This window comes from Salvia miltiorrhiza, chromosome 7 (assembly GCF_028751815.1).
Source record: "Salvia miltiorrhiza cultivar Shanhuang (shh) chromosome 7, IMPLAD_Smil_shh, whole genome shotgun sequence".
In the NCBI taxonomy this organism is placed as follows: Eukaryota; Viridiplantae; Streptophyta; class Magnoliopsida; order Lamiales; family Lamiaceae; genus Salvia; species Salvia miltiorrhiza.
Window position 1 is genome coordinate 19,095,886 of NC_080393.1, and position 23,403 is coordinate 19,119,288.

At 38.6% G+C, this 23,403-nt stretch overlaps 4 protein-coding genes across 7 annotated transcripts; 2 read left to right on the plus strand and 2 right to left on the minus strand.

The window, feature by feature from the left end:
- Nucleotides 1–367: 367 nt before the first annotated feature.
- On the plus strand, nucleotides 368–4,896 carry LOC130993178 (STOREKEEPER protein-like). Of its 3 annotated transcripts, XR_009091595.1 has the most exons (3): nucleotides 368–1,956; nucleotides 4,379–4,457; nucleotides 4,543–4,896. XR_009091595.1 is itself a non-coding variant. In XM_057917957.1 (2 exons), exons 1-2 carry the CDS (start codon nucleotides 480–482, stop codon nucleotides 4,563–4,565), a joined length of 1,500 nt encoding a protein of 499 aa, XP_057773940.1. In that variant the 5' UTR covers nucleotides 368–479; the 3' UTR covers nucleotides 4,566–4,896. The 3 variants fall into 3 exon arrangements, 2 of the variants coding, with proteins under 2 accessions (XP_057773940.1, XP_057773939.1); XM_057917957.1 differs by lacking the exon at nucleotides 4,379–4,457; XM_057917956.1 differs by lacking the exon at nucleotides 4,379–4,457 and having other exon boundaries at nucleotides 4,600–4,896.
- Nucleotides 4,897–4,957: 61 nt separating this feature from the next.
- On the minus strand, nucleotides 4,958–10,750 carry LOC130993177 (uncharacterized). The gene is made up of 9 exons (XM_057917954.1): nucleotides 9,503–10,750; nucleotides 7,886–8,127; nucleotides 7,252–7,270; nucleotides 6,958–7,163; nucleotides 6,700–6,809; nucleotides 6,508–6,606; nucleotides 5,691–6,141; nucleotides 5,494–5,583; nucleotides 4,958–5,203 (listed from the first exon to the last, which is right to left on the minus strand). The coding sequence occupies exons 1-8, from the start codon at nucleotides 10,321–10,323 to the stop codon at nucleotides 5,495–5,497; spliced, it is 2,037 nt and encodes a 678-aa protein (XP_057773937.1). The 5' UTR covers nucleotides 10,324–10,750; the 3' UTR covers nucleotides 4,958–5,203; nucleotide 5,494.
- Nucleotides 10,751–11,334: 584 nt separating this feature from the next.
- LOC130993179 (uncharacterized) lies at nucleotides 11,335–13,152 on the plus strand. The gene is made up of 3 exons (XM_057917958.1): nucleotides 11,335–11,564; nucleotides 11,889–12,247; nucleotides 12,406–13,152. The coding sequence occupies exons 1-3, from the start codon at nucleotides 11,546–11,548 to the stop codon at nucleotides 12,976–12,978; spliced, it is 951 nt and encodes a 316-aa protein (XP_057773941.1). The 5' UTR covers nucleotides 11,335–11,545; the 3' UTR covers nucleotides 12,979–13,152.
- A 2,322-nt stretch (nucleotides 13,153–15,474) lies between these two features.
- LOC130993181 (uncharacterized) lies at nucleotides 15,475–18,464 on the minus strand. Of its 2 annotated transcripts, XM_057917959.1 has the most exons (5): nucleotides 18,194–18,464; nucleotides 17,736–17,809; nucleotides 16,472–17,030; nucleotides 16,093–16,318; nucleotides 15,475–16,005 (listed from the first exon to the last, which is right to left on the minus strand). In XM_057917959.1, exons 3-5 carry the CDS (start codon nucleotides 16,994–16,996, stop codon nucleotides 15,545–15,547), a joined length of 1,212 nt encoding a protein of 403 aa, XP_057773942.1. In that variant the 5' UTR covers nucleotides 16,997–17,030; nucleotides 17,736–17,809; nucleotides 18,194–18,464; the 3' UTR covers nucleotides 15,475–15,544. The 2 variants fall into 2 exon arrangements, with proteins under 2 accessions (XP_057773942.1, XP_057773943.1); XM_057917960.1 differs by having other exon boundaries at nucleotides 16,472–17,809.
- Nucleotides 18,465–23,403: the final 4,939 nt, after the last annotated feature.

The following is a 23,403-nucleotide window of genomic DNA, read 5'->3' on the forward strand; positions in this document are numbered from 1 at the left end:
AAGACGACAAGGAGCAGCAGTTCCGCCTCTGGTTCGATCCCTCCGCCGCCAAGGGCGACATCTTTGCCGGTGATCCCGTAAGAGATGACAATGGCGGTGGAGAAGAGAGAGAGATAGGAGTGGGACCCACTAGAAATTTAAATTTTTTTTAAAGAAAACGGCGTTTAGGCGCCGTTTAACGGAGGGACTTATTTGCACCCTTTTTCCGGGACTTTGGAGAGGTCAACGCGCTTTGACCGAGTTTGGGGGGCTAAAAGCTCTAGGGGGTGGACTACAGGGGGAATCTGCACCTTTGCCCTACTTTAATTCATCAAAAGAATTATTTTTAGCGCCTCAATATAATTTTGAGTGCTTATGAATTGTGGAGGGGGCTATTGGGGCTATTCTGCCGAGTGCTCTCTCTCTCTCTCTCAACCCACACGCAACGCAACGCAAACGGTGTGCGGATACCCAAACTTCTCACTCCTCCGCTCCCTCTCATGGCTCCCAAAAACCTCGCATCCAGTAAAAGAAGACCCAAAGAAGACGATATGCCAACTCCAGCTTACGCTAAAGAGCAATCCGACCAAGGAGCCGGTTCCAATTCCGCCAGCGGAGCAGCAGGAAAAGCCGCCACGATACTCGTGCCGGCGAAGAAACCCAAATTCGCCACGCCCTTCAAACAGCCAGCACCGGAACCCGTCGAAAACGGTTCTGCATGCTCCTCACCATCCGCATCCGGCTTCATTATAGCGCCCTCGCAGAAGCCCCGCAGGGAGAAGAAGACCACCCCCGTGGCCAAGGTATTCACTGACGACGATGTGATTTCGCTGCTGAAAGGGCTCGCTGTTTTCTGGGCGAATGGCAGGAACAATAAGTGGGCGGAATTTCACCACTTCGTCAAGGATGATCTGCCGAATCAGTTCACCAAGACTCAGGTATCGGAGAAGATTCGGAACCTGAAGAAGAAGTTCGATGCTAATGTGGGGAGAGCTAGGGCGAATGGGGGCCGGATCTTTCTGTCCGACCCTCACGAATCGGCTGTGTTTGAGCTGTCGAAGGCCTTGTGGGGAGATGATAGCGGCATTGCGCAGGAGAAGGGGGGACTGAGTGAGAATGGGGATGGAGAGGTGCTTGAGAATGATGAAGGAAGTAAGAGCAGGAAGAAGCGGAAACAAGTGGGTGAGCACGGTGAAGAGACCGAGAAAATGAGGAAGCGGGAGCACGGAATAGAGGAGGTATTTAAAGAAGGAGGCGAGGGTGAAGCAGCCAACGCGGTATTGGAGGAAGGCGACGTGCGTGATGCAGCCAACACGATTCTCAGCATAAGGAAACTGGTCGAGAAAGATGGCGAAAGCAGCAAAAAAAAGAGGAAGAAGAAGAAGAAGAAGAGGAAACAAGGGAATGAAATAGCGATGGAAGGGATGCAGGTGGAGGGGACTGATGAGGGAAACAAGATATCCACCAAACAGAAGCAAGTCGATGGGAGTGGTGAAAGAAACAAGAAGACGAGGAAAACAAAACTAGTGGATGAATGTGGAGAAGTTTTGAAAGGGAATCAAGCGGATCAGCATGAAGAAGAAGAGTTATTGATAGAAGGGAAACAAGTAGATGAGCATGAAAAACAAGACAAGACATCTAAGAAGCAAAAACAAGTAGATGGACATGATGTGGAGAAAGATTTATCTAAACAAGGGAAGCGAGCGGATGACCACCGTGAAGAACACGATATACCATTACCAGCAAACCAAACACAGAAGATGGGGATTAGTGTCGATGATTTTCGGTCTGCATGCCCACTCTTGTATGCATCATTTAACATCTTTGGCCCCAAGTTTGCCATGAAGGAATGTGTTTCCATTAGTCCAGAGAATGCACTTGAGCTTGAAGAGAAGTGGAGGAAACTCAATGCCGAGTTGCATCGCTTGGAGCTTAAAAAGCTTGATAGGAAGCACAGAGTATGTTTGTTTTTAACAGGTATGACCATAATACGTTGCAGTTCATTAATTTGTTTTTGTGTTGTTTTGGATGATGGTATGCGTACTCATGTGACCATGAGCATTAGTAACTAGCGTAGGGCTATAGAATCCACTATGTACTCGGCGAACCAGTATGATATCGTTATTGGCTGTCTTTGGAAGAGCTGCTAAGCCGTTCAAAGAAGAACAAGCAGTTCCCAGCTTCGCGGGACCGCAGTCCAACTCCTCTAACGAAAGTTGAAAATCCTTTACATGCCGGAAAAGCTTGATAAGCACTCTCTACTCCGATCTCTCCTCAAGAGAGAGGATCAGTTATGCTTGGTTGAAGGCTTGATGGCTGAAGGAAAGACTTCCTTTCTTGAGAAAAAGAAAAGAAAAATCAATGTTTACTTCAAAGCTTTGACTGATTGGGAATGTGTTCCGTGAGGGATCTTTCTTGGAAAAACCAAGTTTAGTAGAATACAAGTCTCTACTCGTTGGGGGCTTTTCCTGTTCACGACTCTGCTGCCATTTCATCCGCTAAAGTTAGCTCAAAAGCGAACTCAGGTGTCTACCGATAAAAGGATTTGGCAGAAATCGGTTTTTGGTGATCTCACCTCTAGCATTGCTTACTTACATCTCAGACCGTCGTTCCCTCAAGTGGCGTGGGGCTTTTGGATATGGGAGTTGCCTTATTATTTGAAAATGCACTAAATAATTATCCTATGAGGCTATGACTGAGCTAAAACTAGTTGTTACTTGTGAATCTAAAGAGAAATACTTTAAAAGCTGTGTGCCTATTGTTTTACTAATACATAGTTCTGCTGTACTGTAACACTTGTTTGCCTGACTTCATTTTTAGTGTGAATATGGTATTGAAGTTATAAGTCATTAGTCATCCTAGATTAGTTTTCCGTAAATTACACAAAAGATAAAACATACTCCCTCCGTCCACTAAAAGATTAGTTTTGGGCCGTCCCATTATAAGTGGCCTATTTCCACAAATGGCAAAGTTTAACCCTTCAAAATGTGTGGACCTTACCACTTTTAACACATTTATACATTCTTCTTAATTCTCGTGCCGAAAAGTTTTGAACCACTTATAGTGGGACGGAGGGAATACATAATAGAAGTGCAAAAGAAGAATGAGAAGAGATATACAATAGGGAAAGAAGTAGATAACTAATAAGGCATTGTCCTTAGTCCTTACTACGGATGCTTGTTTTCATCTTCTTCTTAATTCACTCTCCAACTATATACCTTGTCTGTGATTTGATTGACTGGTCTGTTATTGTAACTTCTATTATTGGCAGCCATGCATCAATTCTATTTTGATATTAATTTTAAAGAATTAGGGTTTGGTCATTATCGATTTACTAGTTCACAGCTTTCAGCTTGGTGCAACAGAAATCTTACGCTGAATAACATTGAGTATTCCAAATTTTAAGCCTATTTAAGTGAAACAACGCTCTTGTGAACTACTTACAATTTCGAATAACATGGACTGCAAAATATTATTTTCACTTATATCTTATTGAAGCTTTATACAGATAAGCTTGATACTGGAGCAGAGCTATTGGAACTTGAAATGGTTTCAATAAGATATTTTAGCAGTCTTCCTGTTCTAGTCTGAGGTTGTTCTTTCTCGATGCATTTTCAACCTCAGTTTTGTGTTCAATTTATTAGGTCATCCAAAAATTATAATGCTGGTATCACATTCATTATGGTGGATGCTTGTAGGAACTATGTATTTGTTTCAATCCATTCCTAAACTATCATTTAGGTTTGCGGAGTTGCAAACTGGGAATTTGTCTAAAGCGGAGTAGCTACTTCTGTATTTTAAGTGTTAAATAGTACTCCCTCCGTCCATGAAACATCTTCCTAAGGGGAGACGGCACGGGTTTTAAGAAAAGTTAGTTGTATATTTGGTGAGTGAAGAAGGGGTCTCACAAATTAGAAAAAGTGGTGATAGTTAGTGGGGTTATTTTCAAAAGTGGTGGGTATATTAGTGGCAATGTGTGTAAATATATGAGAATGGTAAGAGTGATAGTTAGTTGAATTATTTTCAAAAATGAACTAGGGAGTTGTTTGATGGACAGACGAAAATGGAAAAAATAGGAAGATGTTTCATGGACAGAGGGAGTACATTGGTTTTCTCACTTTCTTATAGTCTCTGATTTCATTGATCTTCATGCTTCCATTGCCTTAATAATTATATTTGGTGTTGGGTCATTTTTATATATTCATAATCTTGCACTCTACCAGCATCCTGGTACAATTTTTCGGAAATGCTTCTGCTGATATATTTATGGTCGTAATTTACAGCTTTTCCATTATGTGTAGAATTTATGAGATGTGATACTATTATATGTTTCAGTACAATTCTATCACGGTCTCTTGTTTTAGATTTGTCGTTAATTGTTTATTCTTTGAGCATGCAGCTGCTCATACCATCATCTCGACTTAGTAGTAAAGACATTCTTTGTTGTGATGACCTTGTAACATTTGCAGTTTCCTGAGGTTTGGCGTTTGGCTTGGTTTTCGTATAATATGATACAAAATCCAATGCGTCTTATGATATGTTTCTCTCTGCTGTTTGTTGCAGATCCAATGGCTGGTTCTCTTTAAGCATTGATGGATTCCCATTTCTGTGACTTGTTAGGTGCTCTTGAAGATATTTGGATTAGTGTATTGTGAGGTGTAGATCTTTGGGATGATCATGATGCTGGAATCCTTGTTGGGATTTCTGGAGCTGCTGCTAGGCATGTCAATATGATACTATCGGTAAAATGGAGCATAAATTATGGATCGCTGTCAATAAATTTTATCTTCGGACCATTCGTGTTAGTATCCTCTAGTGCGTCTGTGTTTCTTGAATGTATTTCAAATATTGCATAAGATGTGGATGTCAATTATCAATAATCACTAGAGAAGATAACCATTTCGAGTCTTATCAAAACTATTTCAAAAACTTAGGATGGAAGATTACTTAGATCTCACTTGATGAGAAAGGTATAAAATGATGAATTGCAATTTTGCATGCATTATTTGTGTATTATGGATATACTGAAGAGTAAGAATAATTATGTGGTTGCTATCTATAAAGAATTAGTGATATGAAGTGTCCATGTCTAAGCTATATTGGATGGACAAAAAAATATATCGCCGGAAAAACATTGCTCTCTACCCAATAACAATACATACAGCAAAAGGAAAGCCTTTCACTCTTCTCCGCCACCTTTCGTTTAGCTTCAATCTTCACCAGCCTATCACACAATGTATATTACTCAACAACATCATCAATCACAGAAAATTTGTCAGAATTTATGAAGAAACATATTTGGGTTAATGGCCGCAGATAACACAATCAGTACCCACACTTGCAATTACCACACTATTTTTTAATATTTTGCGATTCCAACATCCTCAATTCTTTTGAAGATATTTGCCACTAAAACGACGTCATTTGGCTGCTAAAGGAATTGGGATGTTGTAATTGCAAATTCAGGTTAAATGTTGTGTTATTTGCGGCAATAAACCCAACACATTTACTCACATCAAGGATTGAACAAACTTGAGGTGCCCATGTTCATCGCTATAAGGACTGTGATACTTGTAATAATGGCAAGCCAAAACAAAGTTGATCCTGAAAATTAGAGACGCCGGTTGCTTTTGAATGAACAACATATTCTGAAAAAGAAGATCAATTAAAGAAAACAAGCACCAAGGAATCGGCTAGTCTTAGAAGAATACCTCGAGAACCACCCGAATCACTAGCCGGAGTTTGCTGTGCAGACACAGAAGTGCGCTTGTTTGGCTCGGTTGCACCGTTGTTGGCTCCATCATCTGGAGACTTGTTATTCATGGTGTCTGATGCTACTATACCTCGGAACTCCTCACTTACTAGCAGTGCTGCTAAAACATTCATGAAAGACTCATTATCTGGTGCAATTACGTATTCCTTCACACGTTTCTTAGGAATTGGGATATCAGGTTCGTCAGAATCAGACAAGTCATCCTCGGATGTCTCTGTATCTGCGAGTACTTTGTTGGACTTTTCATCTTCTTCATCCTCAACATATGCTTTGTATGTCAAACGCAGCAGAATTTCTCCAGCCGATCCATTTCCAAATGGAGTCCAACCCCCACGAAGTATTACTATCCTGTCTGCAGGAACTGTATCTTTCAGAGATCCAAGATCAATCTGCAAAAAGTATTCCAAACGATTTATATTAATATTCTTGGTTATGATGTTAGCAAAACCTTAATGGGAGAAGTGAATGCTAAGTTGAATAACATTTCCTTCTATCTATAGACTGTTCACAAGTTTTTTCACTAATAGTGGATATGCATATACAATTAAATGACCGTCCTATCCCTACTTACACAATACTGTTTGTATTATTGTATATTGTGTTTAACCTACTATAGTGTCTGCTAGACATCATAATTGTTTTTGAGATTCTAATTTGAGGCATTCCGATCTCTAAGCAGAAATTGGGCCGAGTTTAAACATTTATGATGTCATATAACAAACAAATGTGTACGCCTGCAAATTTAAGAGCCTCACCTCTGCAGTACCTACAGTCAGGTCTGTGAATCCAAGAGAATCCCTTACTTCAATTGATAACTTATTCTTCGTAGGGTCGGAAACTAACATATCAAAATCCTGTAAGATGTAAAAAACTGAATATCAGTAATTGATCCAGAGCCTCTCCTCATAAACCACACACATCATAAATACAACAGTTAAAGAACTCACTTGATTCCAGATTGGCTCACCAGGAGGCCCAATGACAGTAGTTTGGCTGTTTTTTTTACTACGTACAACTTGATCTCCCAATCTTAAAATAACATATGGATCTGTTTTGCCTGTAAAATTGTGAGACAAAATTTTGTGACGATACATGAAAATTTATGTGAACCAGAAGTAGCAGAAAAAACTAGCTGATCATTTAACTAAACGATAACAATTGCAGCCTAAGAGAAGCATTAGAATTAGGATGAGTAAAATTCATACCATAAAATACATAATTAAGTTTACGAGCATCCAGAAGTGTCACGGACAATTCTCCCGCAAAGTTACTGTTTCCCTCTTGAGTTTCTCCAGATTTGGAGTCCTTCGGAACAGGTCCAACAGCCTTTCCCTTCTGAAAATCTAGAACTATCTTTTTGGGACGCACAAATAGCTTTGGTAAGTCCTCAGTGAGAAGTTTTGTCAAAAACCTGCATAAGTGTTTAGCGAAGCTTGAAGAACAGAAATAAAAAGATGAAACAGACGACAGTTAAGAAAAGCTTGAAGAACATCACTTACATTGAAAGGACGGGTATCGCTGAATATTTCCCCAAGCACCAACGCAAAAAACACCATTAGAAACAAAAGTTAGAAGGCATCTGACATATGAAATCAAAGTACTTCAGATGCAATAATTGTGCATAAACATTATGTTTCAAAAGCTTGGATTAAAAGAGATCTAAGTAATTTAAGACAGAAAGCAAGAAACTGGCATTTTTAGTACAAAACTGTCCTACTTCTGTTATGTAGAAACTAATCTATGCATCCTTTATCCTATGTTGACCAATGACTGTTAAAATCTGAAACCAAGAAATTGTAACTTCCTGGGTAGTCAATTACGCAAAGAGATCAATCTAACCTTGAGTCTAAGAAACTGTATCTTTAATCTTTATCATTTCTGGAAAGTCTAACAGAGTCCACACTCCAAGTTCAATTGATTATTTGTAAGCATTTCACAAATTACAAAGCAAAATAGATATACCCAAAATGCTTAGTCAGTTTTCCCGAAAGATGTCTAAGATATTTCAATTGATCCTCAAATTGATATTTTTTCACGACTTTCAGTTTTCATTAGATTATACTACTCGCAATTCATGATGCTCAAAAAACAAGTCATTATTGAGAGAAAATTCAATGGAGAAACTGAACCTACCCATCAAATTAAACAAGCGAAATGGTGATAACTCAAACTTTATCTTTGGAAGAGAGACAAAGGCCCACGATACAGCTCCCACCCACGGCTCTGTTGGTATGAGTCGCAGTTTCACCCATAGTTCCCCATCAATGTCAAAGTCCCGCACACCAACAGGCACAACAATGGGAAGGATGCCAAAGTTAAGTGACAAAAGTAGAAGCATACGCGCACCACCAGTGTACCGAAGTCCTATCTGGTATCTTTTTACCAGGAAAAAAAATATCACCAATATCAATATGCATTCAGAGTGAAAAAATATTTGCATCATGCAAAATAACTACAGATTCTGGATAAATGTTGATAAATCATTAAAAAGATTAAAAGATTCTTCTCACTACTCCATTTCTTCCCAGACTGCAGATACAAAACTAATTAGAGTTTCCGTTCTTGTCAGAGTTGAAAATGATACCAATGTCAAGCATGCAAAATCCAACCAATACTGGCACAGAAAATAGGAGATGTACAGAATTGGTCTGAAACAACACACCTCATCAATATATCAAGCAGAGAAATCTATTTTTAGTAAGATTCACAAATTGGTTCTTCTAAAAGTTTGGAACAGCAGAAGCTTTCGTTTTGCATGAATTGGGTTAATATGGGTATGAACTTCAGTATTGAAAACTCCACCTGGTTGTCAAATCCTTAATACTGAAAAGGTGGTTTTGCAGAAAATCAATTCTTCATGGAAGCTACCAAATTCTCTTAAGTGCAAGCAAACTAACAACTAATATTGTTTGCTAATAGTTACAGATTTGCTTTGTTGTCCTATCAATTGATCCTCGTCCTTGGAAGTGCTCTACAATACTTTAATAGTGACACATATCTGCTTCAATATTTTTGGACTCAAAGAATCCACAAACAAATAAGTTCTTACATCAGTCTTGCAAAATGGAAGTCATCGAGCATGGTTCATTCAGAAATTCCTACCTCTTGATCTATCTGGAAAAGTTTCTCGGTTGAGATGCAAAAGATTTAATAGCTAGTTTCAACTAAAACCTTTTTTCTGGTTAAAATCTAACCTTTCTTTCTATCTTAGAAGCTTCTTCATGTAGATGAAAATGATAGATTTTTTCACGTTATTACTCAGACAGCGTATTTACTTCATGTATTTTTCAAGCTTCTTAGGATTCTTTTAAATAATCTTTTTTATGAATGAAAGGACTATTTTATTATGGTAGCATGCCCTACTGCAAGAAGCATTAATCCACTGCTAACACATCATTTCAAACTAAATGGTTGCAATAGGCAAAAAAGAGTGCTCCATGACTGACTAGGCACAACTTAAGAGTATGATGGCAAAACATCGGAACTTCCAATTTTAAAAATTAGCATCTATTTGGTTATCAGTTATACTGAGGGGTTGATATGCAATCCATGAACCAACATATTCATTACAGTTGATATAACTCTTTTACAATATTGCTAGCTGCACAACAAGAACTCTAAAAGACGAGAAACATTCAATTCCGCCCATTCTCAATCACCTTATTACACACAAACTAGCAGAAGATCAATCAAATGCGAAAATGGTTTCATATAACTGAATAAACATGTATTGCAAAGGGAAAAACTCACTGCAAGTCATTAGCACGGCGTGAAGTTCTGCGCTCTACGCTCCTAACAGACAACGGCTCATCCCCCAAAGAGAACTGCTTGATCTCCACCCTCTGCACATAATCCGGCTTCTTGAGATTGTCAATGACAGGCTGCAGCAACCCAATGATCCAATTCTCAAGCTCACCCCTATACACCTTCCACAACTTCCCCAACACCATATTCACCCATTCCACCGACTCTTTCCTCTGCAAATCCTTCTCGAGGAACAACGACAGCCCCGTCGGCACCTTCTGCCTACTCCCGGGCTTACTGTCGCCACTTCCCGCATCCGTCTTCTTCCATGTCCAAACCTTATCGAATACAACACCCACAAAAAAGAAGAAAGCAAAAAGGCCGAAAATACTGCGATTTATGGGCGGAGATGGAATAGGATGGATGACCCCGAGCTGACTCCTAAGCTTATTTACAATAGGGTCCTCCCCAAAACTCGTGCTGTAATAGTTACTAGCTTTAATACTTGAATCAGATGTAGATGGATAGTTTAGCTCCTCCTCATCGGAAAACCGCTTCAAGACTATGTTTCTGGCGCCCCTTCCGGCGGCGGCGGCGCCGAATTGGTGTGGAGGGTTTCCGCCATTGATGCAGGCTTGAGCTTGAAACAGAGCCCATCTTACATTTTTAACGGCTACCCCTCTCCTCCGATGGCGGAATCGGCAAAGGTAAGAATCTGAAGCGCAAGGGCATAAACCTATGAGAGGTAATTGGGGGAGATATAGGGTTTTTCTGTGTGTGAAATCACAGCAGAGAGGTGAGGTGTTCGTAACCGAATGCAAAACCATTAATTTGTAGGCGGCCAATATGGAAAACGAGCAGAGGAATGAGCGGAAAACATGAATGAATTAGACGGAGTGAGCAAGTGGAGTTCGTTTATGAGCTTGGATGATTGGTTTCAATGGAGGCCTGAGAGAAAAGAAACGGTGAAGTTTGCAAATGGTGGTGGTGATGATGAAGAAGACGACAAAGATAGGTAGGGTAAGGTTTAAATAAATTTCGATTGTAGTTCACCAATTTGAATTGCGTTGTGATTTTGGGATGGAAATATAGTCCAACTCAATTTCTCATAAATTGGGGAGAAATCTACACACACACGACACACGCACATCACATGCAACTTCCACCAGAAAAACAAACCTCTGCAATTTTTACTTTTATGCTTTCGTATTTTCAGTATCCACCACATACATCGATTATAATTTAGGGTTGAGATAATTGTTTCTGCCACCAACTTCCATTTTTTACTTTGTGAAAATCACCATTAAAAGTTTAAAACATCAAATTTTGGAAGGGGTGATTTTATATATTAATACACTAAATATTAATTAAGTAATGGTTTGGAAAAATTGAATTGATGACCCCCCTATTAATTGAGTGACTATTTTTTTCGATTAGAGATCTCAAATTCAAAAATAAATATCAGTTCACTCTTGCAAATGCATTTTTGATTGGTCTGGTTAATAATAATAATAATAATAATAATAATAATAATAATACTTCCACTGCTTTGTTTTAGACTTTTAGGCTATGTTTGATAGAGTCTTATAGATTTGTAGTTATTAATTACATCTGGATATTTAATCTAGATGTTGTTAGTTTAATTAACTAAACTATTGTTTGATAGCTTAAAAATAATGTAAAGATAACAATTTTTTTGTGTTTGATACCCTCCACTAAAATATAGATATTGTTTAAACACGTTTGATACAAAGATTAATATGTAGATTATCTGTTGAAATTACCTCATTACCCTCAACTTAAACATGAAATTTTCGAAATATGCCATCAACACATTTTGGGGGAAAATGAAATAGAAGCGCCATTTTACCTTCATTTTAGGGCGCGAATTCGAAACTGATAAAAGCAGCGAAATTCCTCACAGAATCATTGCTGTTCCTATTGCTAAACGAGAATTAATCCTTGGAGAATCTCTATTTCACTGGGAGTTGAAAGATTTTTTCATTTCGATATCGTGTTCTTGCTCCGACGCTATAAACAGTAAACACCATGAGTACCTTCCATCAAGGTGAGCATTTTTTTCATGTTTTTTCAGTTTTTGGGTTTCCCTTATGTTTCGCTTGCGTTTCCCTATTCTCAGTTCCCGTCTAATCTCTGTTTCGTGTTATTGTTTTTCATTTTTTGGGTATTTGAAATTTTGGCTTCATAGCTTCAGTTCAATATTTAAAGGTTGTGGGTTTTTGAAGGTGTAATCTGTACACCATTTATGTGATTTTATTTTCCCGATACTCATGTGGTTGCTCTGAATCTATGTGAATAATCGTGAACTTGGTCTTTGGTTTGTGTATGCATAATCGTGTGATTGCTCTTTGGTTTATGTATGCACTTTCAGACTCGGCGAGTAATGAAATCGGACCTGAAAAGTCCATGAAACCTGGAAAGACACGACGTAGTTGGTCAGTGAGGGAGGAGGAGGTGCTTCTTGCTGCTTTGAAGGAACTTGTAGTGCAGGGTTGGAAGTCGGACAATGGATTCAAAGCTGGGTATCTTGGAAAGCTTCAAGAAGCTGTTAAGAATGCGTTTCCAGGGACGGATCTCAGGGGCACGCCTCATATCCATTCAAAAATACAAACATGGAAGAAGAATTATGCATCACTCTCATATATGTTGACTAAGACCGGAGTCGGTTTTAACGTGGATGGAAAATATATGATAGATTGCGATACAGAGCTGTGGAATGAAATTGTAAAGGTAAACCTATGTTTTTTTTGCAAAATCAGTTTGAGGGTTTTTTGAGTTATATTAACAGATGTTAATATAACTCGGTTTATTATTTTTGTGGTGATGTTTACTTTAAAATTGATAGAACCTGTAATTATGTTGAGTTGTTGTTGTCTTGTGGTGTGTAGTGTGACCCAAATGCAAGCAATATGCGCAAAAAGAGTTGGTTGTACTTGGAAGAATGGAAGGAGATCTTCGGGAAGGACCGTGCAAACGGTACCTCAGCGGAAGATGTTGTGGATGCACTGCACGAAATGAATGATGAGGATAATCTTGATAACGAGGGAACACAGGGTGATTACCATCCCCACTTTGAAGATGAAGCGGAGAATGAGGTCGCCGATGACAGTGTGTGTCAACCTCAGAGAAATAGCGCTGCTGCAAAAGTATTGGGCAAGAAACGTAAAGCTAATGATGACTCCTTTGGACAACTTATCGAAGTGTTAGGAGAGATGAGCAAGAATGCCGATAAGAGGGCTGACACAATAGCCGGGCGTATTGGCTATGAGCAAGACTTGGGCAAAGCTAGAAAAGAAGTTTATGATCAGCTGCACAACATGCCTACTTTGACAATGAGCGATAGGTTTGTAGCCTATGAACTTTTGGCGGGTGACAAACAGGGTCTCGAGCTGTTTATGGGACTTCCAGATGAGGCAAAACCACACTACGTCGTGCATATACTCATGTCTAAGAAAATCTAGGCTTGTTAGATTTTGTAGTAATCTATTTTGGTGTGATATTGTGAAGCAGAACGATGCTCTAGTATGTTTTTAATCTGCCATAGGGCATGTTTACTTTATGTACTGACCATTGATTAGGATAATACTTGATGGTTTGTCTTTTGGCATATGAAGAATGTGCTACTGCTTATATTAGCCTTATTCTGCCTTCTTTGTTTCTTTGTTGGCTTAATAGGAAAAAATGTTAATTCAATAGTGTTTGTTGCTATTGGAGTGACTGTCTTTTTTAGTTCTTGCTATTGAATTGTGAAGTATATTTCGATTGATGGTACAAATTCAAAGCTATTCACTTGAAGATTGCTCACCTAAATCAAAGCTAGTATTTAAACTTTGATTAGTTGGTACTTTGAAAAGTAATTAGCAACATTTGGAAGCACATATTTAAAATTTTCTCCAAAATCGATTTTCCTTAACAAGAGTTTTTTGAAAATGTCACAAATCTTCAGCCAAAGAAATACCTATAACAAAAGATAAAACTTTCTGAAGTAATTATAATAATGCTGCCCATTTTGCATTTCAAACCAAAGCTGCCAACTACTACAAAAGAAACATACATATATTTACCTACAAAAGGATCACCCAACTACCGTTTGTTCAGGATTACAAAATGATCATCTTGCTGATGTGGGAAGGTTTATCATATGAAGGATCATCCAACTACCGACATTCTACCTACAAAAGGAGCATCCAACTAAAGACATTTATAGAACATTTCAAACAAACATATTAGTAGCAGCCTATAATTAATTACAGAAAATGCAAACGGGAAGACTCGACGATGCACTTGAGCTAGTTATGTGGACTCGACGACGCACACGAGCTATGCTCAACGCTCTTATCTTTAGCATCACTAGTTTCAGGCTTTTTAGGAAAAGCGTTTGTCGGGGGGAAGAGAAACCGGCGCTCGATCGGCGGGAAAACATGAGAGGGCTTGGCAGCTGGTTGGCCCACGGTCGACTCTGCGTCGTCGTCGAAAGACAGTTTACGCGATGTCGGTGGTTTCAACACAGGGGATGTAACCTCGTCATCGGATAAAGAGATCCACTTGTTAGTTGAAGGAGGAACAAATGCATGAGAAGAGTCCGAGATGAGGATGACAGTGGGGGAGGCCTCCTCACGCTTGATGGAGTTATAGCCGAAAAGTCGACATAACTTGGACCACAATGGATCACCCTTCTCATAGTATCCTCGAGTCAAAGGATCATCCTTTTATCAAATATAATCAACAAAAACAAAGTTATTTACTTGACAATTATAACGCATGACCCAAAAATTATTATGAGTGCAAACTAAGGGAGCAAGAGATTTACCCGAAAGATTATCTCCCAAACTTTGTCATCCGCCGTTACTTGATTGTTGGGGACATCCCAATCTGTCTCAACACGAGCCGCGAGCTTCTTGAAGCAATTGTAGCGTGTCTTTAGGAATTTCACACGCGCCAGTACGTCGGTGTACTCAAGGTTAGCTTGCATTTCCTTGTTCAATGCTTCCATCGCACAGAAAATTGCATGCGGCGACTCGAATGGTAGGTATGGTTTACATTCTTCTTCGTGCTCGATGAGCCGCTTGATCAAGTAATCATCCTTCGCAAGATTCCATTTCACATTGTAAAGGTACCAATCTTGATCCGCACAAGGGTTTGGCTTCATGTTTGTATGTTGCGCTATTGAGTTTGCAGATGGAATTGTTCACTTGCTTGTTCAGGCGTATATATATTGAAATATAAAGCTCTCAACAGCATGCAAATTGTGGTTGCCATTAATTGTGGTTGTTGGGAGTTCAAATGGTTTTAACTTGAGTTGACATATATATGCCAATTCTCTCAAGTCTTGCGCAGCCAAATGAGCAAAAGTGGATCATGGAAAAGATTTACATTTATGGACTGAAATATGGAATCATCACATTCCATTAATTGTCGCCAACTACAAAATTATCTACCACATTCATTGAAATACTTTGATTATGCCCAAATCAGGCTTTCAATATAATATGATGTTTTTGCATGTTAGATTTAGTTTTATTAATTTGGAGCTCACACTGGGAAGGCAAAGGAGCTGCAGGTGCTGGTTTCCAAAGGAGCTGCAGGTGCTGGTTAATTTAAACGAATTAGCACCTGAAAACATAATCTAATAAGCAAAAGGAAAGTACCTAACCATGTGCAAGCATAATAATCAAACCAACAAAATATCATCAGCCCAAAAATCCATCACAAATCAGGGGCAATAATCCATCAAATCTCCACCTTCAATTTACCAACAGCACGTTCCATAACCCATGTATGGGTTATAGCAACAAACACATAAACTGGAGCAGTTCAAATAAACATAGCGACAAGCACCCTCAATAATCAACAAGCATATTACAGTAGCAGCAAGCATAACTTCTAGCACAAACCAACAAGCATAATCCATAGTAAAAAACATCAAATGGTGACAAATTAAACAAAGTTTGGCAGCATATATCAAATCTACTGGCAGAGGTTTACAAAAACTGCGCCGAGTTCTTATTATATACAAATATTAGTAGTTCAAATATTGTTTAGATAGTCTTGCCACATCGCATCCGCAATTGCATCTCTCTCCGCGTTCCATAGGTGAGAAGACTCTATCACATCTATAAATTCAGCATCACCCTCAACATCATCTTGCTCGTTCATAGTTGCACTATCAAATTCTTGCTCGATTGGATCTTCAGGCATCTCTGCTCGGATAAAATTATTTAAAATGAAGCACGCCATGATTAGACGGTTCTGAGTCTTCACGGGATAGAAGGTAGTGCTCCTCAAAATCCCCCACCTCATTTTCATGATTCCAAAAGCACGTTCGATAATGTTTCTTGCCTTCGAATGACGTAGATTGAACAATTCCATTGAATTTTGGGGTCTGGCTGCATTTGGGCCCCATTCCTTCAAATGATAGCGTATCCCCTTATATGGAGCAAGAAAACCTTCGCTATTAGCATACCCGTTGTCGCAAAGGTAATAACTACCTGCAACAACGCATCAGGGCTGTCAGACAAGCATATAGTGCTACTGTTAATAAAATACAGAAATTAGTAATCTATAATGTGAATTACCCTTGGGCACCCTCAACCCATTTACCCGTGTGAGGGCATTGCGCAATATTCTCGAATCTGCAGCCGAGCCTTCCCAACCGGGCAACACATACACGAATTTCATACTTCGATCACAAACAGCGAGTGTGTTTGTAGATATCTGCCCTTTGCGGGTTCGATACCTCGGTTTGTCGGCATTACTCACCAACACATTTATATAAGTGCCATCGAGAGCACCCAAACAACCCTACATGAAAATTTAATATTTTCAGTTCGTTAGTTGTAATATAGGCAGAATAAATCAATTACAATCTGAACTTTAATATATATAGACAGAATATTTGAAACCTAAACTATGTATAGACAAAAAATGAACTGCAAAAAGTAGCCTATGAAGTACCTTGAACCATCGCCACCTGTTGTCCGTACAGTCATCTGGAACGGGAACAGGTTTGACAAGTAAAACGGTGTGCAATTTTAGAATTGCCCTTAGAACGAGGTGCACAAATTTGGATACAGTTTGGCCGGACCGCCAAAAATCAAACCTAACAACCCTATTTTTTTTGTGGTGTGCTAGTATGGACAAAAATATTGCGACTTGTTCTTCCACCCTAATGTACCTCCCATCAGATAACCCCCCTAGATCACGCAACAAAAGACAAAGTCTACCGAATGTGTTGCGGTCCATGCGTAAGTTTGCTACACAATCTACATCGCTAACACATACGAGCCTATTCATATGGAAAGCTTGATCAGGAATTCGTTCAATGTACCCAAAAACTGCTGCATTAGTATTTCTTCTTCGTTTACGTGATCTCATCCTAACCATAATATGATAAGCTACCAGTATGAGAATGAGATTTTCTAGGAAAATCTCTTCCATCAACAGGTATATACACACTATATTAACGTCATCAGTCGGCATTGTCACTCTCAACCCAAAAAAGCAAAATATGTGTCTGCAACGAATAACAAATATTATCCTATGAGTGAAGTTTATGAGTTAAAACAGTTCTTAGTTCGGATATAATAATCAAACACTTCCTATAATCAATTGGAATACAAAGGCATGCTCCCAAGGTGACAAACTAATTGACGTCCCTGTTATTATGGTTTAAAGAGGAAAGCTAGGTTCCCAAATACATCATAATCTGATTTTTCAAGCAACCATGAGAAGCACAAAGAGCCAAAATAAAAAAAACAAGCATTTCACATTGCAGCAAGCATAGGATCACAATTCCCAATCACCCAAGGCAGAAAACTTCCATTCCATATTAAAATAAGCATAGGATCACAATTTAGGGAGAAATCGGTGCTTGTAATTGTTGTTTCAGAAAGACAAAAACAGAAAACAAATGACAAGCAATTCAAACAAGCATCTCATTTCACAAAGACCCAAAATCAGAAAACAATCATTTCACGTTGCAGAAAGCATAAGATCCCAATTCACAAACATCCAAATCAGAAAACTTCCATTTCAGAATGAAATAAGTATATGATCTCAATTCACAAAGAAATCTGTGCTATCTTATTTCACAGGGACAAAAAAACAGAAGACAAACCTGAATCAATTCAAACAAGCATCATCTCACACAAAGACGTTGCAGTGTATCTGCAATTTTTCAATATCTCGGTGCCATTGGGTAAAAATGTAGAACATGTACCTCGATGAAATTCGGTAAAGATGGCACCCTCAACCCCAGCAGCCTTCGCCTGGATGAAAAGCGAAAGACCAAATCTGCAAGTACTAAGGGAAAATTTCGAAATTTTCAGAAATTCCCGAACCAAAAACAATCAGAGCATTTCAGGCGCGAGTATACACAAATGAAACAAAAATGGAAAGATAAATTATCGAAAGCTAAATACTCTATCCCACAACAGACCCAATTTACCAACTAAATAGGAGTTTACGTATGCATCGAAAGCAATCTATTTTGCTGAAAGCTTTAAAATGTCCAAAAGCGGAGAAAGAGAACTCATTCAGCTCAAAATTTTAGCAGACCCAAACCAGATTGATAAGCAAAAAAAAAAACCCATAATCAACTTTACAAGCTCCTACACAGAAGAAATGTAAGGTATGATTATTGAAAGAGGATTTATGCAAAAATGTCACAAATCTCACCTTTGACGGAATCTGCCGAAAATATCAATTCAACCACTGAAGAACTCCTCTTCTTTGCGTGAAAAAGGCAGCGAAATATGGCGGGATTTGATGGAGGCTCCGATTTTGAAGTAATTTGAGGGATAAAATTGTAACTGGAACATCTAATATCACCTCACTGTTCAAAACGAGATTATTCATTTGGGGGTGAGCGGTGGTTGTATTTTTGCAGAAGAACAGTGAATTTGATGCGGGCTTTCATTTTGGTGCGGGCCTGGACTATTACTTAAGAAGCCTATCAAACTGAGGATAATGGTGAGAAATATAAGTTATATCACCTTTAATAGGCAAACGTAGGAAAGTTCGAAAGTGTGTGTTTGAATATACTATGTTTGTTCTCTCAAAAAAAAAAAAAAGAATTTACTATGTTTGTGAAGCCAATTAGGCACGTGGGATTAAGCACTAACTAATAAACGTCACATGGGTCGGAACCGACGCGCTTTATCATCCCCACCGGGCACCGGCTATAATTTCTGACTGCCAAAATAAGAAATAAAAAATATTTAGAGCATTCACATCAGACTGACCCATTCTTTAACCCAATTTAATTTTAACAATGAGTCAATTAATATAGGATGGGGTGACTCGAAACTCGACTCATATGAGTAAGCGTGATTCATAAAATTTTTTATATATGGTGCTCGAATCGATTTGACCGATGAGTCAACTGATGCAGCGTACGAGTGACTCATCTCAATTAATTCATATGAATCAACATGATAAGTCAATCCAATACAACACTTGACTTGAATCAAGTATTGATTCAATCAATATGTATGCTCTTAGCCGTTTATTTTAAAAGTTGAGTTTTTATTTAAACTAGTTTACTGGTCCCGCGATACACGACCACCATAAAAAGTACTCCCTCCGTCCGCCAAGATTATGTCACAATTACTATATTGGGCGTCCGCCAAGATTATGTCACTTTCCTTTTATGGCAATGGTCCCACCATCCTCTTTAATATTTTATCCTTACTAACACTCTTTATTTACAAAAAAACCCACTCAAAATTCAATCTCAACCACTCTTCTCATAAAGTGGTGGGACTCTTTCTCCACTACATTAAAATCATCACCAATTTTATTAAATCCTGTGCCCAAGCAAATTGCCATAATCTTGGCGGACGGAGGGAGTAACATTTTTAACAAATAAATATAAATATTAAATACTACCGTCGTCAACGAAAAAAAAATTATACTTTTTCTTTTTCTTTTTGTGACGTCCATAAAAGAACTTTCTACATATATTTAGACTTCACCCCATCACTTGTATATGTATCTCATTTACCCTTAGAGTGTGTTTATTTTTTATCCCTCTAAATGGAGGGATAATATAATAAGTATAAACTTAAAATGGGGACCACATTTGTATATCTTATTTAGTTTGAAGAATAATATATTTATTCACTCGTGCTATAAAATTATACCACTCATTCTTAGGAATAAAATTATATATTTCCCAAGGGATAAGGGGCTGTCCGAAAAATTATACAATCTGCCCGAATTTTTGTATACATCAAAACAAACGAAGTATAAAGTGGTAAATGTAGCTTATCCCTCCCTTATACTTCAAAGCAAACACATCCTTAATTTTCAGCTTTTCATTACTCTCACTACTAATTAAAATATTTTTTCATCATTTTCAATACTCTCAATAATCTTTTCTCCATTTTTAATACATTCAACTATTTTTTCGTTAAAATTCGTATTATTGCCTCTTAGAAAGTTATTTTGTGTATGAAGGGAGCACAATTTATTTACTTTTTTGAGGGAGAGGGAGTATAATTTATAAGTAAACAAACTATTAAGAATTCACCGAAAAGAAAAATAAAAACATAATACTATTATATACTACTCCACTATTCGTGTATTCCTATATTTGTTGGATGACAATGGGGCAACATAGGATTGGTAATATGCCTATATCAGATTTCGTAGTGGAAGGTCCAATCATGGTCATATAAATTGAATCAAAGTCTAACCTATTGCTTCGTATGGTCATTATATAAGTCTGAGCTTCACATTTTCAATGATTTTACTCTGGCTAAAAAGACTATTAAAAGTCTAGTTAAGGGTTTCAAAGAAGTAGCATATATATTTTTTTTTATGAAAAAAAGAAAATAAAACCTACGTTAAAAGATTTGTTTTGGCCGGAGTTAGATTATTTCTTGAGTAAAATTTTGGAATAGCCAAAATGGATCATAAAACACAAATTATGGTCACTCATTGAAAAAACATAAATTTTGGCCATTTTTATAGCTTTGGGACGTTTTTGCCCTTAATTGGGTGGACTGGGTAGGGTCAGGAGCACGGGTCGCGTGCCGGGTAGGATCAGGCACGCGGGTCGGGTTAGGCACTTATGGCCAACGAAATTTTTTTTTACTCCCCCTGCCCTGTCTACCCCCGCAGACCCCCGACCCCACCCACCCCCAAGCCAAAAACAAAAAAAAATTACTCCCCCTAGATAAAAATAAATCAAATTTTACTTTTGTTATTTTATTTTATGGCACTAATAGTGCCAACGAAAATCCAAAATAAAATAAAGTAAAATGATCTTTTTAGCACTTATGACACTATTAGTGCCATAAGTGCCAAACATGCAGAACAAATATAGAAACAACAACATCATCTAAACCCTAAATGAATAATCTAAACCCTAAATGGAATATCTAAACCCTAGGGGAAGTGTTTAAAAAGTTCCTTTTGGCTTGGGGGTGGGTAGGGTCGGGGGTCTGGGGGGTAGACAGGGCAGGAGGAGTAAAAAAAAAATTTTCGTTGGCACTTATGGCACTAATAGTGCCATAAGTGCCTAACCCGACCCGCGTGCCTGATCCTACCCGGCACGCGACCCGCGCTCCTGACCCTACCCAGTCCGCCCAATTAGGGGTATATTAGGCATATTGCCTAATTAATGGCCATAATTTGTGTTTTTTCAATTAGTGACCAAATATTGTGTTTGCATGTTCAATGTGGCCATTTGACACCATTGTTTCTTATTTCTTTATAAAATTTTGCATGAATATAGAGAACTATATAATTTTTGAAGTACTATTCTATAATATCGTATCACTCGTCGAAATTCAACGAAAAAACAATTTATGTTATCATTTAGATTATTTTATATTATTTTTATCGTTATAATATATGAAATAGTTTGTATACACACACACATATATATATACACACACACACCATGAATTCATCCCATAAGATGATGAATCAACCGTAGATCATGATGATCTAAGGGCTGAAAATAATTCATATTTTATATGTTAAGATGTGTTTTTATTTTAGTCCACCCATATATATATATATATATATATATATATATATATATATATATGTAAAAGAACCATTTTCAGCTCTTAAATCATCTAGATCTACGGTTGATTCATCACCTTGTTGGATGAATTCATGGTCCTGAGTTCAAATGCCATAGATAAAAAGTGTCTAGTTAATGTCAATGGTCAATCATGACAGATGGATGTCTCAATTCTAGACTGCAACTTTTATTATGTTAATATGTTCATTTTTTAATATTTTAACTATTAAACACACCTGGGGATGTAGCTCAACTGACAGAGCATTCAAAAAAACTACTCCCTCCGTCCCAGTCAAGATGATACATTTCTTTTCGATATGAGATTTAAGGAGTTGTAGATTAGTGTTTTAAATGTGTAGTATAAAAGTAATAAAATGGGAGAAAGAAGGTAATAAAGTGATAAAGTAAGAGAGTGATTAATTGGTTGTAATTTTTTTCATATTTAAAAATATAGCATCTTTGTTGGGACGGCCTAAAAAGAAATATGTAGTATCTTCGTTGGGACGAAGGAAGTATTAAACACACCTCATCATATAAAACAAAGACGATAATCAAATATTATTGTTTGAACTCCATAATTAACCATTATATCAAACTAAACATTTGTTAGTTAAACCTAAACATAACACCTATATATGTAGCATTGATACTATTCATTTCCATTCATATAATACAATCCAAACTGTTTTATCTTTTGGGCAAATTGCATGAAAATACCTCACTTTATACCAAAATCTGGTTTTTTGACAATCTTTTCAATTGTAACCAACACTTGAGCTATCTTTCAATTTGTTGCAATTGACTTCCGGAGTAATTTTTCGGCCAAATTAAGTCTGAGTTGACAGTCGGAATACCAACATGGCATCAGAAATGCCAAATCACACCCCTCTCCCCCTCCCACATCACCCTCTCTCTCTCTCTCTTCCCCCATTCCCCTTCCCTCTCTCCTCCATCGGCTCTCACCCTCTCTCTCACTTCCTCCACCGCCGCCACAACCGCCCAGAATCTCGAGTCCGACGCCGCTTCCCCCAAAACCGAACATACACACAGACGCAGCACGGGGCGGCGCCGCCTCCCTCTACAATTCCGGTGACAGCCAGAGCTCTCTCTCTTGTTCGACTCTGAAAATGATGCACTCCCACCGCCTCTCTTCTCTCTAAACGTCGGACAACCAGCAGTAGCTCATAGCCACCGCCGTCGCCGCCCTGACTTCCGACTCTCACCTCTCTTCATCGGCTGACACTCCCTCAACAACACCACAACACAAGCCGACACAACAAGACACAACACTCAGCAACACCACAACACGACGCCGTCAGAAACCCTAAGCCCTAAATCTAGACATGTCCCTTAAATCTCTCTTCAATCCCCGACGACAGCATAGCCAGATCCGCCGATGATCCACCCCAGATCCGCCGCCACAATGGTGGAGTTCGCTCGCCGCCTCTGAGCTCTAATTCTTTTCTTAGATTGGTCGTTTTCTTAGATCGGTTGTCACTCTCTCGCTCGTCTCCTACTCTGTTGTGGCCTCACCTTCCGTCGGCAGCTCAACGAACACAATAGTATACCAAACGACAGTCTAACTCCGGCGGCTCTAACTCACGTACACCAAACGAGATTTTGGGTAGATCTGGGCGGTTGTGGCGGCGGTAGAGGAAGTGAGAGAGAAGGTGAGAGCCGACGGGGGAAGAGATGAAGGGAAATGGGAGAAGAGAGAGAAAGAGGGTGACGTGGGGGGGAGGGAGGATAAAGTGGATCTCTTGGCTGAGACGAACTCGCCACCGCCGCTCGATTTCTTTCTCTCTCTTTCTCTCTTTCTCTTGGCTGAGGCATTTTCTTGGACCTCCCA